General features: G+C 46.2%; 1 protein-coding gene across 17 annotated transcripts in view; it reads right to left on the reverse strand.

Annotated features, from left to right (window-relative positions):
* SRCIN1 (SRC kinase signaling inhibitor 1) overlaps nt 1-18,779 on the reverse strand; it is a 279,306-nt gene that overhangs the window by 40,672 nt on the left and 219,855 nt on the right. For all 17 annotated transcript variants that reach the window (XM_077315657.1, XM_077315665.1, XM_077315656.1 and 14 more), the window contains 4 exons: nt 18,386-18,429; nt 15,782-15,960; nt 10,737-10,912; nt 3,174-3,304 (listed from right to left, as the gene is read on the reverse strand). In XM_077315657.1, coding sequence (XP_077171772.1) covers nt 3,174-3,304; nt 10,737-10,912; nt 15,782-15,960; nt 18,386-18,429 — 530 coding nt within the window. The remainder of the gene's footprint in view (nt 1-3,173; nt 3,305-10,736; nt 10,913-15,781; nt 15,961-18,385; nt 18,430-18,779) is intronic.

Below are 18,779 nucleotides of genomic sequence, written 5' to 3' on the forward strand. Positions count from 1 at the left end.
ACCAGCCCTCGGAACTGAGAGTGCTGGCTAGTTGCTGATGCATAAATCCCTTTCCAAATACAGATTTATTTCAGCTAGTAATTTGTTCAATTTATATGCCACCCTCCTGGCAAGCCAGCTCAGGGCAGTATACAATATCACATTCAGTAGTGGGTTAAAACGATGAAAACATTTCAAAACCACTTAAAATAAGAATCTGTATTCAGCAACAACAACTATGAGGTCAATCAAAGGCTTGGTGGAAGAGCTCCATTTTGCAGGCCCTGTGGAATTGAACCAGCTCCGTCAGGGCCTGGATCTCCTCCGGGAGCTCATTCCACCAAGTCGGGGCGAGGACTGATAATATCGTGTCCCTGGTTGAGGCCAGATGTACTTCTTTGGGGTGAACTTCCCTTCAAACACACAGACCATCAGCCATACATATTTATATGGACTAATTAACACACTTTTCACCTCCTGCTCATGTTCATAATCAGTACAATTAAATGGTGACTGTATCTAAACAGTGACGGCTCCCCATTTCATTTATTTAAAGCACATTTCTCCATTCTCATTTTATCTTGCTTGTGTATTCAAGCTGCTTCAGGGCAGAGAGTTGCTCCCCTAGTGGTCAATTCAATATTTTATTCCTTCTTGACCAGCATATCTCAGGGCTTCGGTTTGCTCCCTCTACTCATTCGTTCGTTTGCTCCTTCCTTCCTTCCTTCCTTCCTTCCTTCCTTCCTTCCTTCCTTCCTTCCTTCCTTCCTTCCTTCCTTCCTTCCTTCCTTCCTTCCTTCCTTCCTTCCTTCCTTCCTTCCTTCCTTCCTTCCTTCCTTCCTTCCTTCCTTCCTTCCTTCCTTCCTTCCTTCCTTCATTCATTCATTCATTCATTCATTCATTCATTCATTCATTCATTCAGCTTCTGTATCGCCCCTCACTGTGAAGTCTTGGGGTAGTGTACAAGAAAATACATTGAATATTCATAACTATTTCAAACAACAGAATAAGATAATAGCAGGTACATATTAGCAGGAACAGCGTAACATATGAAAGGGACATATTAGTTGATGTTACATTTTCTAGTGATGAGGTCAGTGACAGGGTCCCTTAGTGGTCTGTTTAATATTTTGCTTTAAGTCCGGCATATCTCCCTGCAGATTTATGCCCGACATACAGCACTGTAATATCCAATTGAACACCAGAGGGTGCAAGATGCACACTGAACAGAACCCCCTCCCCACACACAACAGGAACGCACAAACAATGAGAATGAGAATGTGGAAAAGCCCCAGGGCCTCTAGTCCTTTTCATTAAGGATCTCTACAGTATAGGCTTGTGCTAGTGATGGTGGGGAACAGCAGTCATGGGGGGTTGAGATGACATGGCCATGATCTTTAAAAAAGTGCAGTTTCCCATCCACGTGACAAGCAAGGAGCAGTAGTACAGGAAAGACAGGAAGGTTAGAACTCAGTTGGGTTATGAGCATGTATGCGAGAAAAGCAGACTGCACTGTGCCAGACTATCTATCTATCTATCTATCTATCCATCTATCCATCCATCCATCCATCCATCCATCCATCCATCCATCCATCCATCCATCCATTTTTATTAACCATCACCACGCTGGCTTGTGGCAGTTTACAATAAAACCCATAAAACAGAATAATAAAACGGTACCTGTCTTAGCAGCAAAATCTCCTCTATTCCCCCCCGACCCACCAGTCCAGACCCAGAGCGCACTGCTGGCTGCATGTAGAGGAGTGGGAAATAAAACTCAGCTCTCTAAATTAAAGGCCACCACTCTTAACCACCACACCAAGCTGGCTCTCAGCAGATTTTGATGACAAATACCAGCTTGTGAGATTCTCAAAGCAGAAAGCTGGTCACTGCAGTAGCGCTGGACCCAACAGACCTTTGGTCTGCACCAGCTTTATGATTCATACGTTCTTATGGTTAATATCCTGGAAAAGCCCACAGCTCCCCGAAGCTTTTAGAGGCAGCCTGTTTGTAATCCGTATGACAAAGACGGCCAAGTCTGCCTGCAAAATAACCCTCTCAAATATCCTGCATTCAAGATAAATTCACATTTTTTAAAAAAGCACCACTTACAGCCTTGTAAGCATCTAGTGTCCCTTCTTATCCTCTCCCCGCCCCTCCCAGTACTTGGGATTTGGATTTTACTGTAGTACAAAAATCACATTGGGCATGGCGGCAGGGGCAGAAGGAGAAGCATGAGTTAAGATGTGTTTGGCAGAGGTTAGCGAATGCTGGCAGGGGCTCCTGGGAATTGTAGTCCATGGACATCTGGAGGGCCGCAGTTTGACTACCCCTGGGTTAGAGGATTCAGTGAAGGGATGCAGAACACAGACTTTCAGAAGCCCTGTGCAATCATTACGACCTCCTCTAAAAGGAGAACGTGCTATCTGTAATCTTTGCAATATGAAGAGCTGCTATTTTATGTGTCTAAGACAGCACGCATATATTCCACCTTGGTTATGCACAAATGAGTGTCCTCAAAAATCTGGGCTTCTTGTTGCACGTACCAAACTGGATATGCGCATCGCCTTGCTTGTGCAAAATGGTAACCGCACATTTTGAGGTGTGGCTACAGGCTGTGTGATCTCCCCTTACGTGCGGTTGGGTCGGAAGAATCAAATCAACTGGACAGGAGCAGAATCATTGCTGGCTTGAATTAAAAAGCCAACTAGTGAAAAACACCTATATCCGGAGCACTCCTTACCCTACACGGGTCAACTTGTATAACAGGACCTTAATTCCTATAACAGGGTAAATCGGTGTATGGAATTCATATTTCCCAGAACAAGCTGGAGTTTTTTGGGGGTGGAATTAAGATGAAAGCTATAGTTTTCAGGAAATCCGATTCCGTGCCAAATACTGAATTCCTCAGCCACAGATTTTTAGAAATGTAAGAGTGGTTTTTTTTACCATCAAGCCACTGTCAATTTATGGTGACCTTGTAGGTATTTCAACGCAAGAGACATTTGAAGGTGGCTAGCCACTGCCTGCTTCCGTGCAGTAATGCGGGACTTTCTTGGACATCTTCCATCCAACTACTAACCCGGGCCGGCCCTGCAGGATCAAGCAAACCTGGGCTATCCATGCCAGGGTCTGCCTTGGAACATCCTCAGAGAAATTCCCAGCCATAGTTACCTCAGTAACTTCTCACTCACCCTTCAGTTCTGTCAAGTTGTCTCCCAGCTGTTTAAGCACCAAGGACTTCTCCTCTAGCTCTTGTGGAGAGATAAGGCGGTGATTGTGGCTGAAATCTTTCTGGATCTTCTCCACGGCTTTCTCCAGATCGCTGGAGAGACATGATTGTGTAAGAGATCAGAGAGAGGAGATAGAAGGTGAGGTGGGGGGGAAAGGGCAACATGGCAGCCACAGAATTCAACATCTTGTGTCCAGACAACTGCATCCTCTCCCCCACTTGGCCTCCCACAGGCCTTCACTTCCTGCTGCTTCTCCTCTCTTCAGCCAGGCCAGAATGCTTCTGCTAAACTAACCACCTTGACCACCACACACAGCCTTGTATGCTGCTGCTGACCAGCAAGGAAGAGAATGGCATGACCACAATCCAGAACAAATTTAGGCACCTGCCCACTGGCTTAACCACTCTTGGGACTGTGGCTGTGGACAGCCTTAGTGCAAATGGGGAATCAGTACTGAACTGAGCATCTCAAAATGGAACAGTGTAATAGATCTGCCCCCAAAGGAATCATCTATCCATCCACCTGCAGACTTCTCTTCTCAGGGAGAGAGTTAGTAGCCTCTTTACTGAAGGGCTCCTGAAGTTTATATTTTGATTGTGTATCTGGTTCTTTGTGGTTTGGATGCAAAGGTTCTCTTCTACAAAAGGCAGACTTTTGCTGATGCAAGGCATCTTCCTTCACTTGCTGACCCCCCTCTTCTTCTACTGGAGCTGGGCCCCTTTCACCAGGGGGAAGCTTCCGCAGTATTAGCAGAATAGCACCATTGGATTCCACCCACTGTTTTTGATCTGGTGGTGTCCAGGTTTTTATTCCTGTGGTCATTTTATTCTACCTGGGCCCATTCCGCACACAATAGGTAATGCAACTCAGAAGCAGATTTTGCTGTTCCGCAAAGCACATTAAAAGTGCATTATTCTGTGTGTGCATCTGTTCTTTTTTCCTCCTCCTCCTCATGCTACTGATTCCTTTTCGCTACCGTTTTAGTCTCTTTTAATACTATGCTATATTGTTCATTTTCATAGAATAACAGTTGGGAGAACTGTTGGGAGAAGAGATATTTCTCTGAGCTTGAAAGACTGTATACAAACTGTGAAAATTTCCTCTAGTACGGCTGTAAACTGGGAGGTTCCTTAATTTTGGGCACATGTCTAGATAACTGCCCTATATAGAGTCATAGAGCTGGAAGGGTCCATACAGGCCCTCTAGTCCAACCCTCTGCTCCATGCAGGATAAACCTAAAGCATCCAGCTGAAAAATAAAATTGTCGGCCAGGCAGGTCAGAAAGTAGCATGACTCTGAACGCTTAACAGAATTTGTTTCCCAACACACTTCGGGGAAATTAAAATGACCTGTAATTACAATTTTGATTGGAAGCTATACCGTGGATCAGGGGTAGCCAAACTGCGGCCCTCCAGATGTCCATGGGCTACAATTCCCATGAGCCCCTGGCAGGGGCTCATGGGAATTGTAGTCCATGGACATCTGGAGGGCCACAGTTTGACTACCCCTGCCGTGGATCGTCACAGATTGGAGAAGTGAGACAGCACTGGTTCAAACAAACGGTCTACGCTGGTTCTTTGTTTGTACAAGGAGACAAACAACTCTTCTACCTCATAACAAAAAACTCAGAGAGGGTGTTTCGGAGGCTACCAAAAATAGACTCAATGTCAACCCCCCCTCACCCCAGAGGTTGGCTTCAGCCACTTTGAAATCAACTGGATAAATGTAAATTTGACTCATGACTCGGAGGCAACATTTTAAGATACAATAACATTATTGTGCCAGAGAATTGTTAAGTCCCTGAATGCATGTGAAGAGAGGCAGCTCTTGACTTTAATCCTAAACCGTGCCAAGAATCTGCTGCGTGGGGAAAATCGCCCGGAGAGTCTGCCATAGTTATATTTAATTTTTTTTTAAAATGAGGATTTCTTTAACAAAAATTTAGGGGATTAGTTAAAAGAAAGCTGAAAAGGACTGCTAAGAGGATCGCAAATCCCATCAGGAAGCTTGATAGCTATTTAAAAAGCTCTGTAATGTAGGCTGGAACAACATGTGTTCTACAGATTAGGGAGGTTAAAAAGTCTTTCAAGAGGTTGCTAGCATGGTTAAGTAACAATGAAAAGCTAGATGCCTTCCTGGCCACTGCACTCCTAAAGATTCCTGCTCGTTTTTCAGGGCTTTAGGACTGCAGCCTTAAATGCCAGTGGAGAGGATCTGAAAAACAGTAAGTCCTAGGATGAAATCTTAAAATTAATTACATGTTAGTAGTTTGATGTTTTAATGGGAATTATAATGGGGTTAGTTGTTGTGACCCACCTCGAGCCTGTCGGGAGAGGTGGGAAATAAATCTAACAACAACAACAACAACAACAACAACAATAATAATAATTAGCCAAAGGCCCCGATCAGGCAGACATCTATTGAAAGTTTCCTACAGTGAACCTAACTTCTAGGTGTGAATGGACCAAATTCAGATCAGTTATGGCACACAGAATGAAAGGACTTAAGTTCTCCCCCAGATGTGGGGGTCCAGTCTTTCCCGCAGGGGAAACTTAACATGTGCAGTTGGCAACACATAAGTTCTCCCATTGAGGCAGGCAACAGGCTGAATCCAACCAGTTTCTCCGCTGGTGATAAAGGAAGCCAGAGACCTTTTTGACCACCCTAAAACATTCAGCTGGGGACGTGGGATTTGCATGGGGAAAGCACATGTGGGATAAGAGCTGCAGTAAGGAGGGGGACTGGGTAACATCAAACAACAATGCTGTCTGAAGTCAGCCTAGCAGCACTCTGGGGCCATTTCCACTTGGGGAAACACTGTCCCGCTGGTAGTCTTAAGGCTCTTCCCCCTGCACCCCACAGTCCCAGCTGACACCCAATGAATTATGTTCCTAGCAGGGAACTCCAAGTACAGTTCTGACAGAGACATGTCCGTGACCCCATGGGCTGGCTCTTAGAAGAAGAAGAGTTGGTTCTTATATGCCACTTTTCCCTACCCGAAGGAGGCTCAAAGCGGCTTACAGATGCCTTCCCATTCCTCTCCCCACAACAGATACCCTGTGGGGTGGGTGAGGCTGAGAGAGCCCTGATATCACTGCTTGGTCAGAACAGTTTTATCAGTGCCGTGGCTAGCCCAAGGTCACCCAGCTGGTTGCATGTGGGGGAGCGCAGAATCGAACCTGGCATGCCAGATTAGAAGTCCACACTCCTAACCACTACACCAAACCACTACACCAAACTTACTCAGTGGACATGAAGCACAGGTTGTAACAGCATGCGATGCTTTCTTCCAACTCAGCCTAGTCCAAAAGGTAGCCCCTTACCTTGATATGACACAGTGACACCGAGATCAGACTATTGCATTGCACTGTACACTGGGCTCCCCACAAAATCAATTTGGAAATTTTAATTGATGCAGAACGCTGCAGCCCAGCTATCAATGGGAGCTAGAGGGAATACACGTATTACTTCCATCCTGCTGGCACTTCTCCTAGCCTATCGGCAGCTCCGTGCCTGGGCTCCCTGAACTTCTGTGAGTGCCTCAACATGCCCCAGGTCTGCCTGCTGCCCTCCCTGCATAGCCTGGGCAGTGTGGAAAGGGCCAGTTAGAGGCATGTAAAAGGACCTCTCACAGAAGGATCAGCTATCTGGCAGCTGATTCAAGCAAATCGGTCCAAGTTTTCCAAACTGTTCAAACTTGCATTGATATATGGAATCAGTGATTCAGTTAATTCAGGTTGTACAAATTAGGAAAACTTGATCCTGACCATTTGCATGAAGGAGGAGTCCTTTGGCAGAAGCTCCGGAGAGTTTTTTAGTCTTGTGCCAGTAAATTGGGAAAAAAGGGGAGGTATTTTTGTTGATGCCCTAGAGCAGCTGCACGGTAGCACTGATTTCCTGCCCTTCCTTGCTAATTTGTGTGGTTTTTCTTTTTTTTATAATTTTCTAATTTGATCCTAATTTGATTTTGGCAGTTTTTAAAAGCCCGCTCTGTGAAGATGGCACTCTTCCCCCGAATGAATCAGTCTCAAGTGATTTTTAAGTCTGGTAGTTCACAAAAGGTCCATGTAGCTCAGTTGCCTTTTTAATGGTTGGTTCCCCCCTCCCAAACTTTGTTCACTAAAGCATTGAAGGTGAAAATGTTTTCAACATTTCAGGATTCCCAACCCAGTATTTTTCTCTCTCTCTTTACATCTCATGTCAATTTCATTCCCCTCCCCTTTATTTTGTTTGCATGAACCACTGAAAACCTTTCTTTCTTTTTCTTTTCTGCACTGGGATGCTGCCGTTTGTCTCCTCTCCAATCCCCCTTTTAAGTCAATAACAGCAGGGAACTAAACCTCATACAGCTCCTTTTAGACTCCCTCTCCTCATTTAAATTTTTTAAAATTCAGCGATCCAAGACTATTGATAATCTCATATGGCATGATTTATGCTGCTTACAAAAAAAGATTTTAAATTTTAAAATGAGGAAGAATGCAGCCGGCACGCTGATAAAGGGAAGAGGACGAAGGAAGGTTCAGAGTCGAAGAAATGCCTTTGATGGGGATGGGGATCTTTGAGGGATGGCAAAATGGTGACGGGGGGGGGGGGGAGAGACCAAAGGAATCTCTGTGTTAATAAAATACCTTTGGTTTGGAAGCAAAGCAAGGGAAAAATCAGCACAAAAGCACTCTCAGAAAACCCAGGGAAACAGCAATCAGAAAGCAATCTGCATGCTGAAGGAAGAAAAAATAATGCAGAACGACCAAGAAAACCCATCGGACATGCATAGTGAAAATGAGGGGAAACACCCATGCGTAACTGGCCTATGACATGTCCGACTGCATTTCCTTTGCTATTGTGAAAAGGAATGAGGAGTCAGTCTGTTTTACATGGAGTGGCATCCCCATTGAAGGAACAGGGTTGCAAGTCGGGGGTGCCGATGCATCTGTTAATTCACACAGATCCTTGGGCCTCATCCCTGGCACTTAAATCAGCTTGGATTGGTTCGCTGACTACATCCAAGAAAAGTGAGATATGGCCACAGTTCATCTTGCTCTAATCACTAGATTCAGTAACTGCGCACTCTCTCATCACTTTGAAGACCCGCTCAGCAACTCCAATTAGTGTGGTGCTGCTGAAAGGTTGTTGACAGCTATGCCTTCATGGGAGCTCATCAACGTAGAAAGAACTATGAGAGCTGCTGATTCATTTTCAAGCGCAGTTCCAAGTGTTGGTGCTTACTTTTAAGGCCCTAAACCAGGGGTAGTCAAACTGCGGCCCTCCAGATGTCCATGGACTACAATTCCCAGGAGCCCCTGCCAGCATTCGCTGGCAGGGGCTCCTGGGAATTGTAGTCCATGGACATCTGGAGGGCCGCAGTTTGACTACCCCTGCCCTAAACAGACTAGAATCAGACTGGCCCCCTTCACATAAACCTCACTGACTTTACATCTATGCTGCAGGCCGCCATCCAACCTCAATTGCTAGTGGCCAGGACCACAGGGCCTTTTCAGTGGTAGTGTCCCCCATGTGGAACGCCATCCCTGCTGCAATTCATCCAGTGCTTATTTATTTTATGCACTCAGGAGAGACATTTTTAAAAAAATTATCCCAGGGCTTCAGCAATTAGCAGTATTTCCCCCCTGGATCTTTTAAGCTCTGCATGACCTGTTCCATTTAGCTACAGGCTGTCTTAGGGTTACATTGTTTTTATGCTTTTTTTAATGCAGCTTTCTCCTGCATCATCATAGAGTTGGAAGGGACCACAGAAGCCACGTACTTCAACCCCCTGCTTGATACCTGTCTAAAGCATCTCTAATGAGGGTTCATGCAGTCACAGCTTGAAGACTGGCTAGTAAGGGGGAGCTCACCACCTCCCTAGGCAGCCAATTATGTCTCTGAACACCTCTTAGCATAAAAAAAATGTTCCGGATATCCAGCCAGTACCTTTCCGTTTGTAGTTAAACCCATTCCTGTGAGACCTTTCCTCTGCTGCCAACAGGAACTTCTCCCTGCCCTCCTCTAAGTGACAACCTTTCAGATACTTAAAGAGAGCAATCAACTCCCTCAACCTCCTCTCCTCCAGAATGAATATTTCCAAGTTCCTCAGCCCTTCCTTTGGGTCTTAGGCTCTAGGGTTTGTATTGTCATGTTTCATTATTATTTGTGGTCAGGTGGTTTTGACAGTGTTACAAGTCACCCTGATAGTTTGGACTATGAGCCTGTGTAGGAAATTTATAGCTACCATAAGAACATAGGAGAAGCCATGTTGGATCAGGCCAGTGACCCATCCAGTCCCACACTCAGTGTCACACAGTGGCCAAAACCCAGGTGCTATCAGGATATCTACCAGTGGGGCCAGAACCTCATAAGTCTTCCTATTGTTACCCCACGAGCACTGCTCCTGACGGACTACTCCATCTAAGCCTTGTGGGTAAGATGGACCTCTGTTTCGTATATTTCTAAAATGAACTCTTGAAGATCTCTGTGCTTGTGGCCATCACCGCTTCCTCAAACAGTGTATTCTACCTGCTAATTACACATTGGGTGAAAATGTAGCAGCTCCACCACACACGAGATAGACACGAGCCACCAGTCCCAGCTGGCAGCCTTTGCTTCATAACCAGGCTGCCCTTGCCTGGCACAACGCAGCTGGACGTGATCCAGGCAAAAGTGGGAGTATCCCACTTCTCCTCCCCCCCGTCTCCCTCCCTTCCTCTTCTGTCGAGGCAGGCCTGTTTCTCTCCTCCATTACTGGGGAAGGCAGGTGTGGGACACAGCCTAAAGAGGTATGGTTGCCAACCTCTCTTCCTAACCTCCAGGGGGTAGCTGGAGATTTCCTGGGATTGCAAACTGATCTCTAGGAGGCAGTGATCAGTTCCCCTGGATAAAATGGCCACTCTGGAATGTGGTCTCCATGGCAATAGACCCTGTTGAAGTCCTTCTTCTCCCCGTACCCGGCCTCCTCAGGCATCACCCCCCAAATCTCCAGCTCTGAGATGGCAAACTTATTTTAAGAGCCATTTTTTAAAATCTCCGAGTCCACCCCTGCTAGAACTTCTCTAAGATTTTTCCAGCTAACCAAGATTTAGCTATCCATTCTCTTCAACTTTAACAGTTCTTCTTCTGTGTTAAAGGTAAAGGTATCCCCTGTGCAAGCACCGGGTCATGTCTGACCCTTGGGGTGATGCCCTCCAGCGTTTTCATGGCAGACTCAATACAGGGTGGTTTGCCAGTGCCTTCCCCAGTCATTACCATTTACCCCCCAGCAGCAAGCTGGGTACTCATTTTACCGACCTTGGAAGGATGGAAGGCTGAGTCAACCGAGCCGGCTGCTGGGATTGAACTCCCAGCCTCATGGGCAGAGCTTTCAGACTGCATGTCACTGCCTTACCACTCTGTGCCACAAGAGGCTCTTCTGTATTACCCCCAGCTTAATTTTCTTCAAACTAAGCAGGCCAAACTCTTTGGGCTCCTATTGGCTTCAAAGGGGGCAAAACCAACTTTGGAGAATCTGCACAACCACCGCAAAACCCTCACTTTAACTGCTGTGTGATGAGCTCTTCCTCGTTGAGGTAGCGTAGGCGCTCCTCCTCCACCAGGGTGCGCTGTCGCTGCAAGGGGTCCTCCTGTTTGCGCATGGTGTCCATCACCCGGACGCTGATCTCTGTCTCCGTCCGCCTCAGCATCGTCTTCACTGTCTCCTGGTTTTGCAGCTGAAAGGACAAAGCAGAAGCCGGGAGGGGAAGGAGTCAGCGCAGAGCAGGAAGAGAAGCAGCTGCAGCTCAAGGGCACCAAAGCCATAACAAATTAGATACTAAAGGAAGGAAGGAAGGAAGAAAAGAAGGAAAGAAGGAAGGAAGGAAGGAAGGGAGGGAGGGAGGGAGGGAGGGAGGGAGGGAGGGAGGAAGGAAGGAAGGAATGGAGGAGAGAAGGAAGGACGGAAGAACAGAAGGAAGGAAGGAAGGAAGATGTGGGAGGAAGGGGGAAAAGACGGATCAGGTGGACAGAAAGAAAGTACCTTTTTAAAAACTGTAAGTGCATCAGGGAATTCAGAACACAGTTAAAACTGCTATTGAAAAGAAGTCAGTTTTCTTCAGTGCCTTTCAGTTTTCATGCACTTTGTGGGTCATTTCTCAGGCATGTCTCTTTACCTAACCAACAAAATTCCTGAGCGCACAGATTCCTTTGGCACAAAAGCAAAGACCTTAATGAGCTGCCTACTGCCACAGGGAACCACATGCTCCCCAAGCCGGTGTGTCAAATGTTGCAGCCGCATGTGTATACGTGCAGCCTTCTGTTACTCCCACAGATTGTTACAGACTGAGATTTGGCTCCCTGGAGGTGCAATGGCACAGCGGCTTCCCCTGCAGCTAGTATGGCATATTAAAGAAAAACCTGTAAGTGAAGAACTGAGAGACAGCAACAGCCCTTCTTCGCTTTGGTGGCGGGTCCGGTATCATTAAAGTCTGGTGTGGAATTATATCCGTTTTGCCGGAGAAGAGTGGAAACTGGCCATATGCCTGATGAGCATCTGAGTTGCATGCAGATGCACCATGCAGGGACAGGCCAGCTTAAAGTTTCTTTCAAGAAGGAGAGTAAGGGGTCTGAGCAAGAATACAGAATCCGGTACTGTTCTACATATAGTTTAAGCCCACAGCCACATGTCCTCTCCTCTGCTGCCAACAGAAACCACTCCCTGCCCTCCTCCAAGGGACAACCTTTCAAATAGTTAAAGAGAGCCATCATGCCCCCTCTCAGCCTCCTCTTCTCCAGGTTGAACATCCCCCTCAGCCCTTCCTCATAGGGCTTGGTCCCCAGGCCCCAGATCATCCTCATCATCCTCATTGGTCACCCCTGCTTTAAAGAAAGTGAAATGTTAGAGATAAGCAGCTGCCAAGAATCCAAGTGCAGGTTTCTGCCAGTGCACTAAACTAATTGTGCAGGGTGTTCCTGTATATATTAGTTATTTTGAGAGTTTATGTGGATGACTTCCTAATAAAGAACTTTTAACCACCAGGGTTTGGGAGGTAGACATTTAATGGTCATTAGTTCACACACAGCTATGATGTTAAGGAGCATATTTTCAGCCAGCTCTTTGCTGATCTCTCGCTCTCAATTTTGAGGTTGTTTGGCACTTCTAATTGTAAAAACTTGCAGAGTCCTGCTCTAGCCCAATGCACTTCCTCTGTACGGAAGAGCATCTATCACCCAAGATCACGGGATGTCCTTCCCACCTTCTGGTGGCCAGTGTGGCAATCCATTCCACGTGGAATTGACAGTGATGGAAGAAGGCAGCTCACGGACTGGACACGTTAGGTTCTCTGAAGTTCAAATGCATCTTGGGGCAGACTGGGGAGCCATTGCCATCCCACCCTCCCACACCATTTGCCACTTCCCAGCTTCCAACAAGCTGTCACTGTGAATTATCTCTGGAAGCTAAGCAACTCCAAGGAAACACAAGAGCCTCCCACGGTCAAGGATGGAGAGATCAAATCTCTGGCGTGGGATACTCCGCTGCCATCTGGCCGTCTGTTCCAGTGCCAGATGACTCCAACACCATCTCGCTCCATGCTGAGCAGGGTTTATCTTTTGGTGAGCACGGCTAATGAGAAGGAAAACCCACCAAGGGAAAGAGACAGAGGGTACCAAGAGAGCAAGACAGACCACACATGGATGCATGGCGTGACAAACTCAAGAGAACTAGCAGTGATAGCCAGACTAACGGGCTTGGTTAATCATAGACGGCCAGAAGAATTTCAAAAACACTGGCATGAGTATTGTGAAATTTCTATTCTAAAACTTTCTGTAACATCTGTAATAGTTAAAAGAAATTAAAAAGAGAACAAGACAGACTGATCGTTGTTTGCTTTTCCTGGCACAAAAAGAACAAAGGGCACTGCAAGCTTCTGAACATCATGAAGAAGATGCTGCCAGTTTTTGACCCTCCTGGGCAACTAGTTGTGTATGTCAGAATGGGATTTTGGACCAGCTGGACCACAAGTCTGATCCAGCAGAGCTCTTCTTACGTTCTTAAAAAAGAAGATAGGAAAACAGGCTGGGTTTAGCTCTACTTGTCTGTGGACCTCCTGATGACACCTGGGTTTTGGCTTCTCTCGTTCTTATATTACCTCCAGATGAATGGCATGGAATCTTATCCTTGCTGTCTCCTCAGTGCTCACACTGCCCTGGCCATCCATTTGTCATAACCAGTTTGGGTCTGTCAAATTGTTGTGGTTCCAATGTGTAGCATTCCACACACACACACTCCTTTATTCTGCATACACTCACTATTATCGGCCTTTGAAGAGTAACCAACTGTTAATCGCCTTGTGTTCCTGTGGAGAACTGCTTTTGTGTTGTAAATTAGGTTGGATTCACTGATGCATTGGACTGTAAGAGCTTTGAAATCTCCAGTTCTCACCTGGAGATTCCAGAGTCTGGACACAAACGATTTTGAATGTTTGTTCCTTGCCTTCAGAATGCCTATGCTTTAGGCTTATGCTTCATTATTGTTGAATAGAGTTGAGTAGATCGACTCTAAGGAAGTTATTGCTCTCTCCCTTCCTCCTCCATTTGCACCTCCCCGCTCCTGTCCTTTGGCTTCCCTGTTCTATTACAGCGGCCTGGTTTATTTTCCCTTTGAAGCTTCCCTCGTTATTTGGGTTCTTACAGGTGGGGAGGAGTAGAAAGAGATATATGCTGTGTTTAATTTCTTGAACCCCAGTTCTGTCAAAGCTTGTGTTGAGTTAACTTTCTTGCTCTAGAATAAACCTATCTTTTGCTTCAAGTCAACGATTGTGTTTTCTTGGCAATTGACACCATTTAACGATGTCTATATTAAGACTGGAAGCTCCTTGGGAACAGGGACCTGTTGTTTGCATCTCTTACCCTCTACAAATCAGTACCAACTAAAATGTGGAATCTGCTGCCAGAAGATGTAGTGATGGCAACAGGAAAAGGGGATTAGATAGATTCATGGAGGACAGGTCTACCGATGGCTACAAGCCTTGGTGACTGAGGAGAACATTCACATTCAGAGGCAGCAAGCCTCTGAATCCCAGAGCCAGGAGGCAACATCAGGGGAAGGTCTTGGCCTGAATGCCCTGTGGTTGGCTCTCCAGAGGAGAGACAGGCTGCTGGACTAGATTTACTGTTGGTGAGATTTAGCAGGGCTCCTCTTATATTACCTTTAAACAGTCCTTCAGAAGTGTGAGTCTTATATCATGATAGGCTTTAAAAGAAGATTAAGTACATATTGGAAGAGATACCATCCATCCTACCATCAGTTTCCCCCAGATGTGACCATGTCATTGGTTAGAAAATTACTTTCTGAAGTGATAACCTATTTCATCACCCCCTCCGTTTTAGTAGGGAACTATTTCCAATTTGGCCGTAAACAGGTTCTAAACTGTGCTTGCTGGGGGAAAGAATCCCATTTACGGTCTGGGCCCAAACGATTCAAATTCTGCACAAAGAACACCGGAATTCTGCAATCTATACGTTACCCAACTGGAGGACATTTGCATATTCTCCTTTATTTTGCATAATTTATTCAAGTGTTGCTAGTCTGGGGGAGAAGAAACTAGACATGGTTCCTTGAACGTATCATTCTACCACTCGTCTGGCTTCACAAACTGCATCTGAGGTGTCAGCCACATCCTTTTAAGAGTCTTTGAAAGGACCAGAAATGCAGGTTTGTTTGTTTTTAAAGCTGCAGTTCTGTGGAGGCTACCTCATACTGCATTGTCTTTGATATACCCTCATCACAGAAAAGAGACCCACCTTTCCTTCAGCCTCATCTTGTGTGTGTGTGCTTAAAGTGCCGTCAAGGCTTAGCTGACTTTTGGCAAGGCAAGGGGCAAACAGAGGTAGTTCACCATTGCCTGCCTATACTAGAGATATCTGATTTGGCTCAGATAATCCTGAAAAAAACCTAAAATCAATGCTAGTTTGGGTATTTTTTGGACTTATTCTAGCAGACTCACCATCCTCATAAGTTCTAAAGGGCCAAGTCACGAAAGCCCAAAGCAATTCAGACTTGATTGGGCTGACTGGAGATCAGCTGCTTAGCAGGGTCTTTCTCCCCAGGAGACTCGTGTGAGCTTGCTCTCCGTAGCTTCAGATGGGTTTTCTGGGGAGACTTTTAAAGGCCCTGCCAAATGTCTGCTGGAACTGGCTAAAGGCTGGGATTGGGTGGGGGGAGCTGATGTCAGCCCTGCACCCACCCTCCCCAGCCCTGCTGGAGCCAGCTCAACATTTAAAGCCACCAAACAGCTGATTCCTGGAGAGGCTTCTCTCCACAGCAAGATCAGCTGTCTGGTGGCTGATTCACGTTTCCTGCATTGCCCAAATCCAAATCAATTTACAGAATGAGTGACTTGGTCGATTTGAGTTTTACCAATTCAGAAATATTCAAATCCAAAAAGTAATACATTTCCCCCTGGTGCGCATCCCTAGTCTCTACATCACAACCCTGGAGGTGTCTCATCCAAATATTGACCCAAGCTGACCCTGCTTAGCCTCTTTGGTCTGGCAAGATCAGGTTAGCTTGAGCCAGGCAGAGCAGGCCATCCCCAACTTACCTGCAGTTTTTTGAGTTGCTGCAGTTGGTTGCGGAGGTCACTGGCGTTCTGCTGCAGGTCGTGAAGGTGCAGCTGCATGTGCAGACGGGTGATGGCTGTGGGCTGCCCAGCCGGGGTGCCACTCGCAGATGGGGGTGGGGGGCCAGGCACTGGGGTCCCTACACTGCTTCGGCTAGGGGCTGCAAGAAACACAAGAGCAGTCATCCAATATCCTTGCCGCAGAATGGCCCAAAAGATGAAACACATGACAACTGAAGCCCATCTGCTCTGAAACTGAAATCGCTTTGCGACTTTGAACTTCCAAAAAAAAAGCTTGATTCGACCCTAGTATCATCTTAGTGACCAACAAAATCCACCACCCCCTTTTCCAAAGAAAAGGATGAAATGTTTTTGCACAATGATAAGCCAATCTTCATGAACAGAGAACTGTAGATGACTGAGGTCTTGGTATTTTATCAGAGGGGATGTCATTCTTGACTGTTTCTATCTCTACAGACCAATAGGCAATTCAAGGTACTGACCTTGTTACCGACTCCCATCTCCAAAAGGAATGTAAGGGAAACTGCATTGAATCAGAATCATGGCCCTGCTTGTCCAGGCGGCACAAAATATTTTAAGCTCATGGGATGCCAGCCTCCAGCTGGGACCTGGGGATCGCCTAGAATTACGTCTCATCTCCAGACTACAGAGATGAGTCCTGGAGAAAATGGCTGCTTTGAAGGGTGGACTTTATGGCATTGTAGTCAACTGAGTTCCCTGTTCTCTGGAGCTCCCCCGATCCTTAACCCCAATCCTACCACCACTCCGCACACTGGCAGCAAGTGCGGATCTGGCCCACTGGGCACCACAGAATGGTGGTTGCAATGACAAAATGGCCGCCACAAGAAGTGGAGCCCGCCAGACTAAAACAACAACAGCCACTGGCAGTCCCATCTAGCCTTGTTCAGAGATAGCTTTCTCTTCCTGCAGCTTCCCACCTCTGGGTTGGGAAATTCCTGGGGATTGGGGGGGGGGGCTGAATGGGTGGATGGGGGACAGATGCTCTAAAGTCAACCTGATTGTCTGGGATAGCGAGCCACCTACCTCATCACACCCCACTTTAAGCTATGGAACTGCTGCATATTATAAAACTCTCCCAGTTCACGACTCTTTCAAACAGCTCTGCATTGTGCCTAGAAATTTTTCATCCACAGAAGTAGCATGATACACAGCCTCACAACCCACGGATCAAAGTCAAACCTGCTGTCATCACTTCTAAACCTCCCTGTAACCTGGACTTACAAACTGATCCACGTATGCCTGTTTTTCATTGGAGGACGCACCCAGTTAATGATCTGCCTCCCAAAGGGTGAATGAATTGCCTCTGTCGAAAAGCAACCCTATGATCATCAGCGGAAGATGAGACAGAAAAATTTCCCCTTTGCAAAACTCTTCTGCTGAGCTCAAAATGTTTGTTTCTTAGCACATTTGGCTCAACTGTTTGGCTCAACAGACATGGTCTGTTGCTCCCCTGGGATCTCCCCCTACCTCCTTCCCTTCCCGTGTAATACACACGGTTGCCAGCTCCAGGTTGGATCAGAGTGGAGTTTGGGGAGGGGAGGAACTTTAATGGAATTTAATGCCATACAGTCTGTTGTAAAAAGGGAGCATTTTCTCCATCTGAACTGATCTCTGTTGCCTGGTTATCAGATGTAATTCCAGGAGATCTACGCCCAGCACCTGGAGGTTGGCAACCCTAACAATATACCCACTGGTGTGGGAGGGGTGAACCGAGGAGACAGCAAGATGGAAGTCACAGTCCCAAGGTAGCAGGATTTTCTGCTTTATTATTATCATATATACCCTCTTGTGGACTCTCAACTTCGTGTTCAAAGCCAGTGCATAGAAGCATCAAGTTATCAATAAATATTAGACTTCCTTAAGAAAATAGTAAAGTTGTGACATGGGATTTGATAACATTTTCTCTGTTCCAGTAACAAACATCTTTTGTCCAAATTTTGCTGGGTCCTCGGCTCTTTTGCAGATCCAGATGTCCAATATATCTGTGTTTTCCATTGTAGCCACGTATTAAATTGAGTTTTTGTCTATGTGTTCCCATTGCAACTGCATACAAAAATTTGTGTTTTCCCATAGGCTACTTGCTTAGTTCTGGCATTCTACTTAATCTCCAGTGTCTCTCATACATCGTCTTGTGCTGTTGACAGCAAGGACATAATAGATGATATGCATTTTCTATCCAGATCTGGAAAGATACCCCAAAAGAATCTGCTTCCTATTAATCCTATCTCCTAGCTACACTGCTTTAGGATGCTTTGGGCTGATCCTGCGTTGAGCAGGGGGTTGGACTAGATGGCCTGTATGGCCCCTTCTAACTCTATGATTCTATGATTCTATACATATGGAATCAATCAAACGAACATCCAGGTATTGTGTGGTTTCTGGTTTTGGATTTTGGTTTGGACTGAAGTGGTGACCTTTACCCCATCTCTGACAAGAAAGGAGGCATAGCTTAAGAACACCTTGGTTGTGGCAGAGGACACATCTGAGTACTTAAGATCACTTCTCTGCCTAGGAAACAGACGTTGATGCTCGATGCTCACTTACGTGCTGATGGAGGTGTCCCTCCATTGGTCCCTTCTGTCCTCTCACTGCAAGAAAATCCCAAGAATTAGACATCTCGACACAGGAGTAGCATCATTCATGTGCGGCAGTGACCTTACAATACTAAGCTTATAAAGGTGCACTATAGTCAGAAACCACCCATGTGCCAGAAAGAAACCAAGGGGAAAAAGAAGAAGAGCTCATTTTTATACCCCAATTTCTCTACCCTAAGGTAGCAATCTCCGGGGCTTGCTTGGGCTGTGCGAGAAAGGCCAGCAAGGTCCCTCTGTTTAAAGAGCCACTAAACAGCTGATCCTGTGAGGCTTCTCTTCAGGGCAGGATCAGCTGTTTGGCAGCAGAATGCATGTGAGTTTTTATAATCAGTCAAACTCAAATT

Source organism: Paroedura picta, chromosome 16, assembly GCF_049243985.1.
Source record: "Paroedura picta isolate Pp20150507F chromosome 16, Ppicta_v3.0, whole genome shotgun sequence".
In the NCBI taxonomy this organism is placed as follows: domain Eukaryota; kingdom Metazoa; phylum Chordata; class Lepidosauria; order Squamata; family Gekkonidae; genus Paroedura; species Paroedura picta.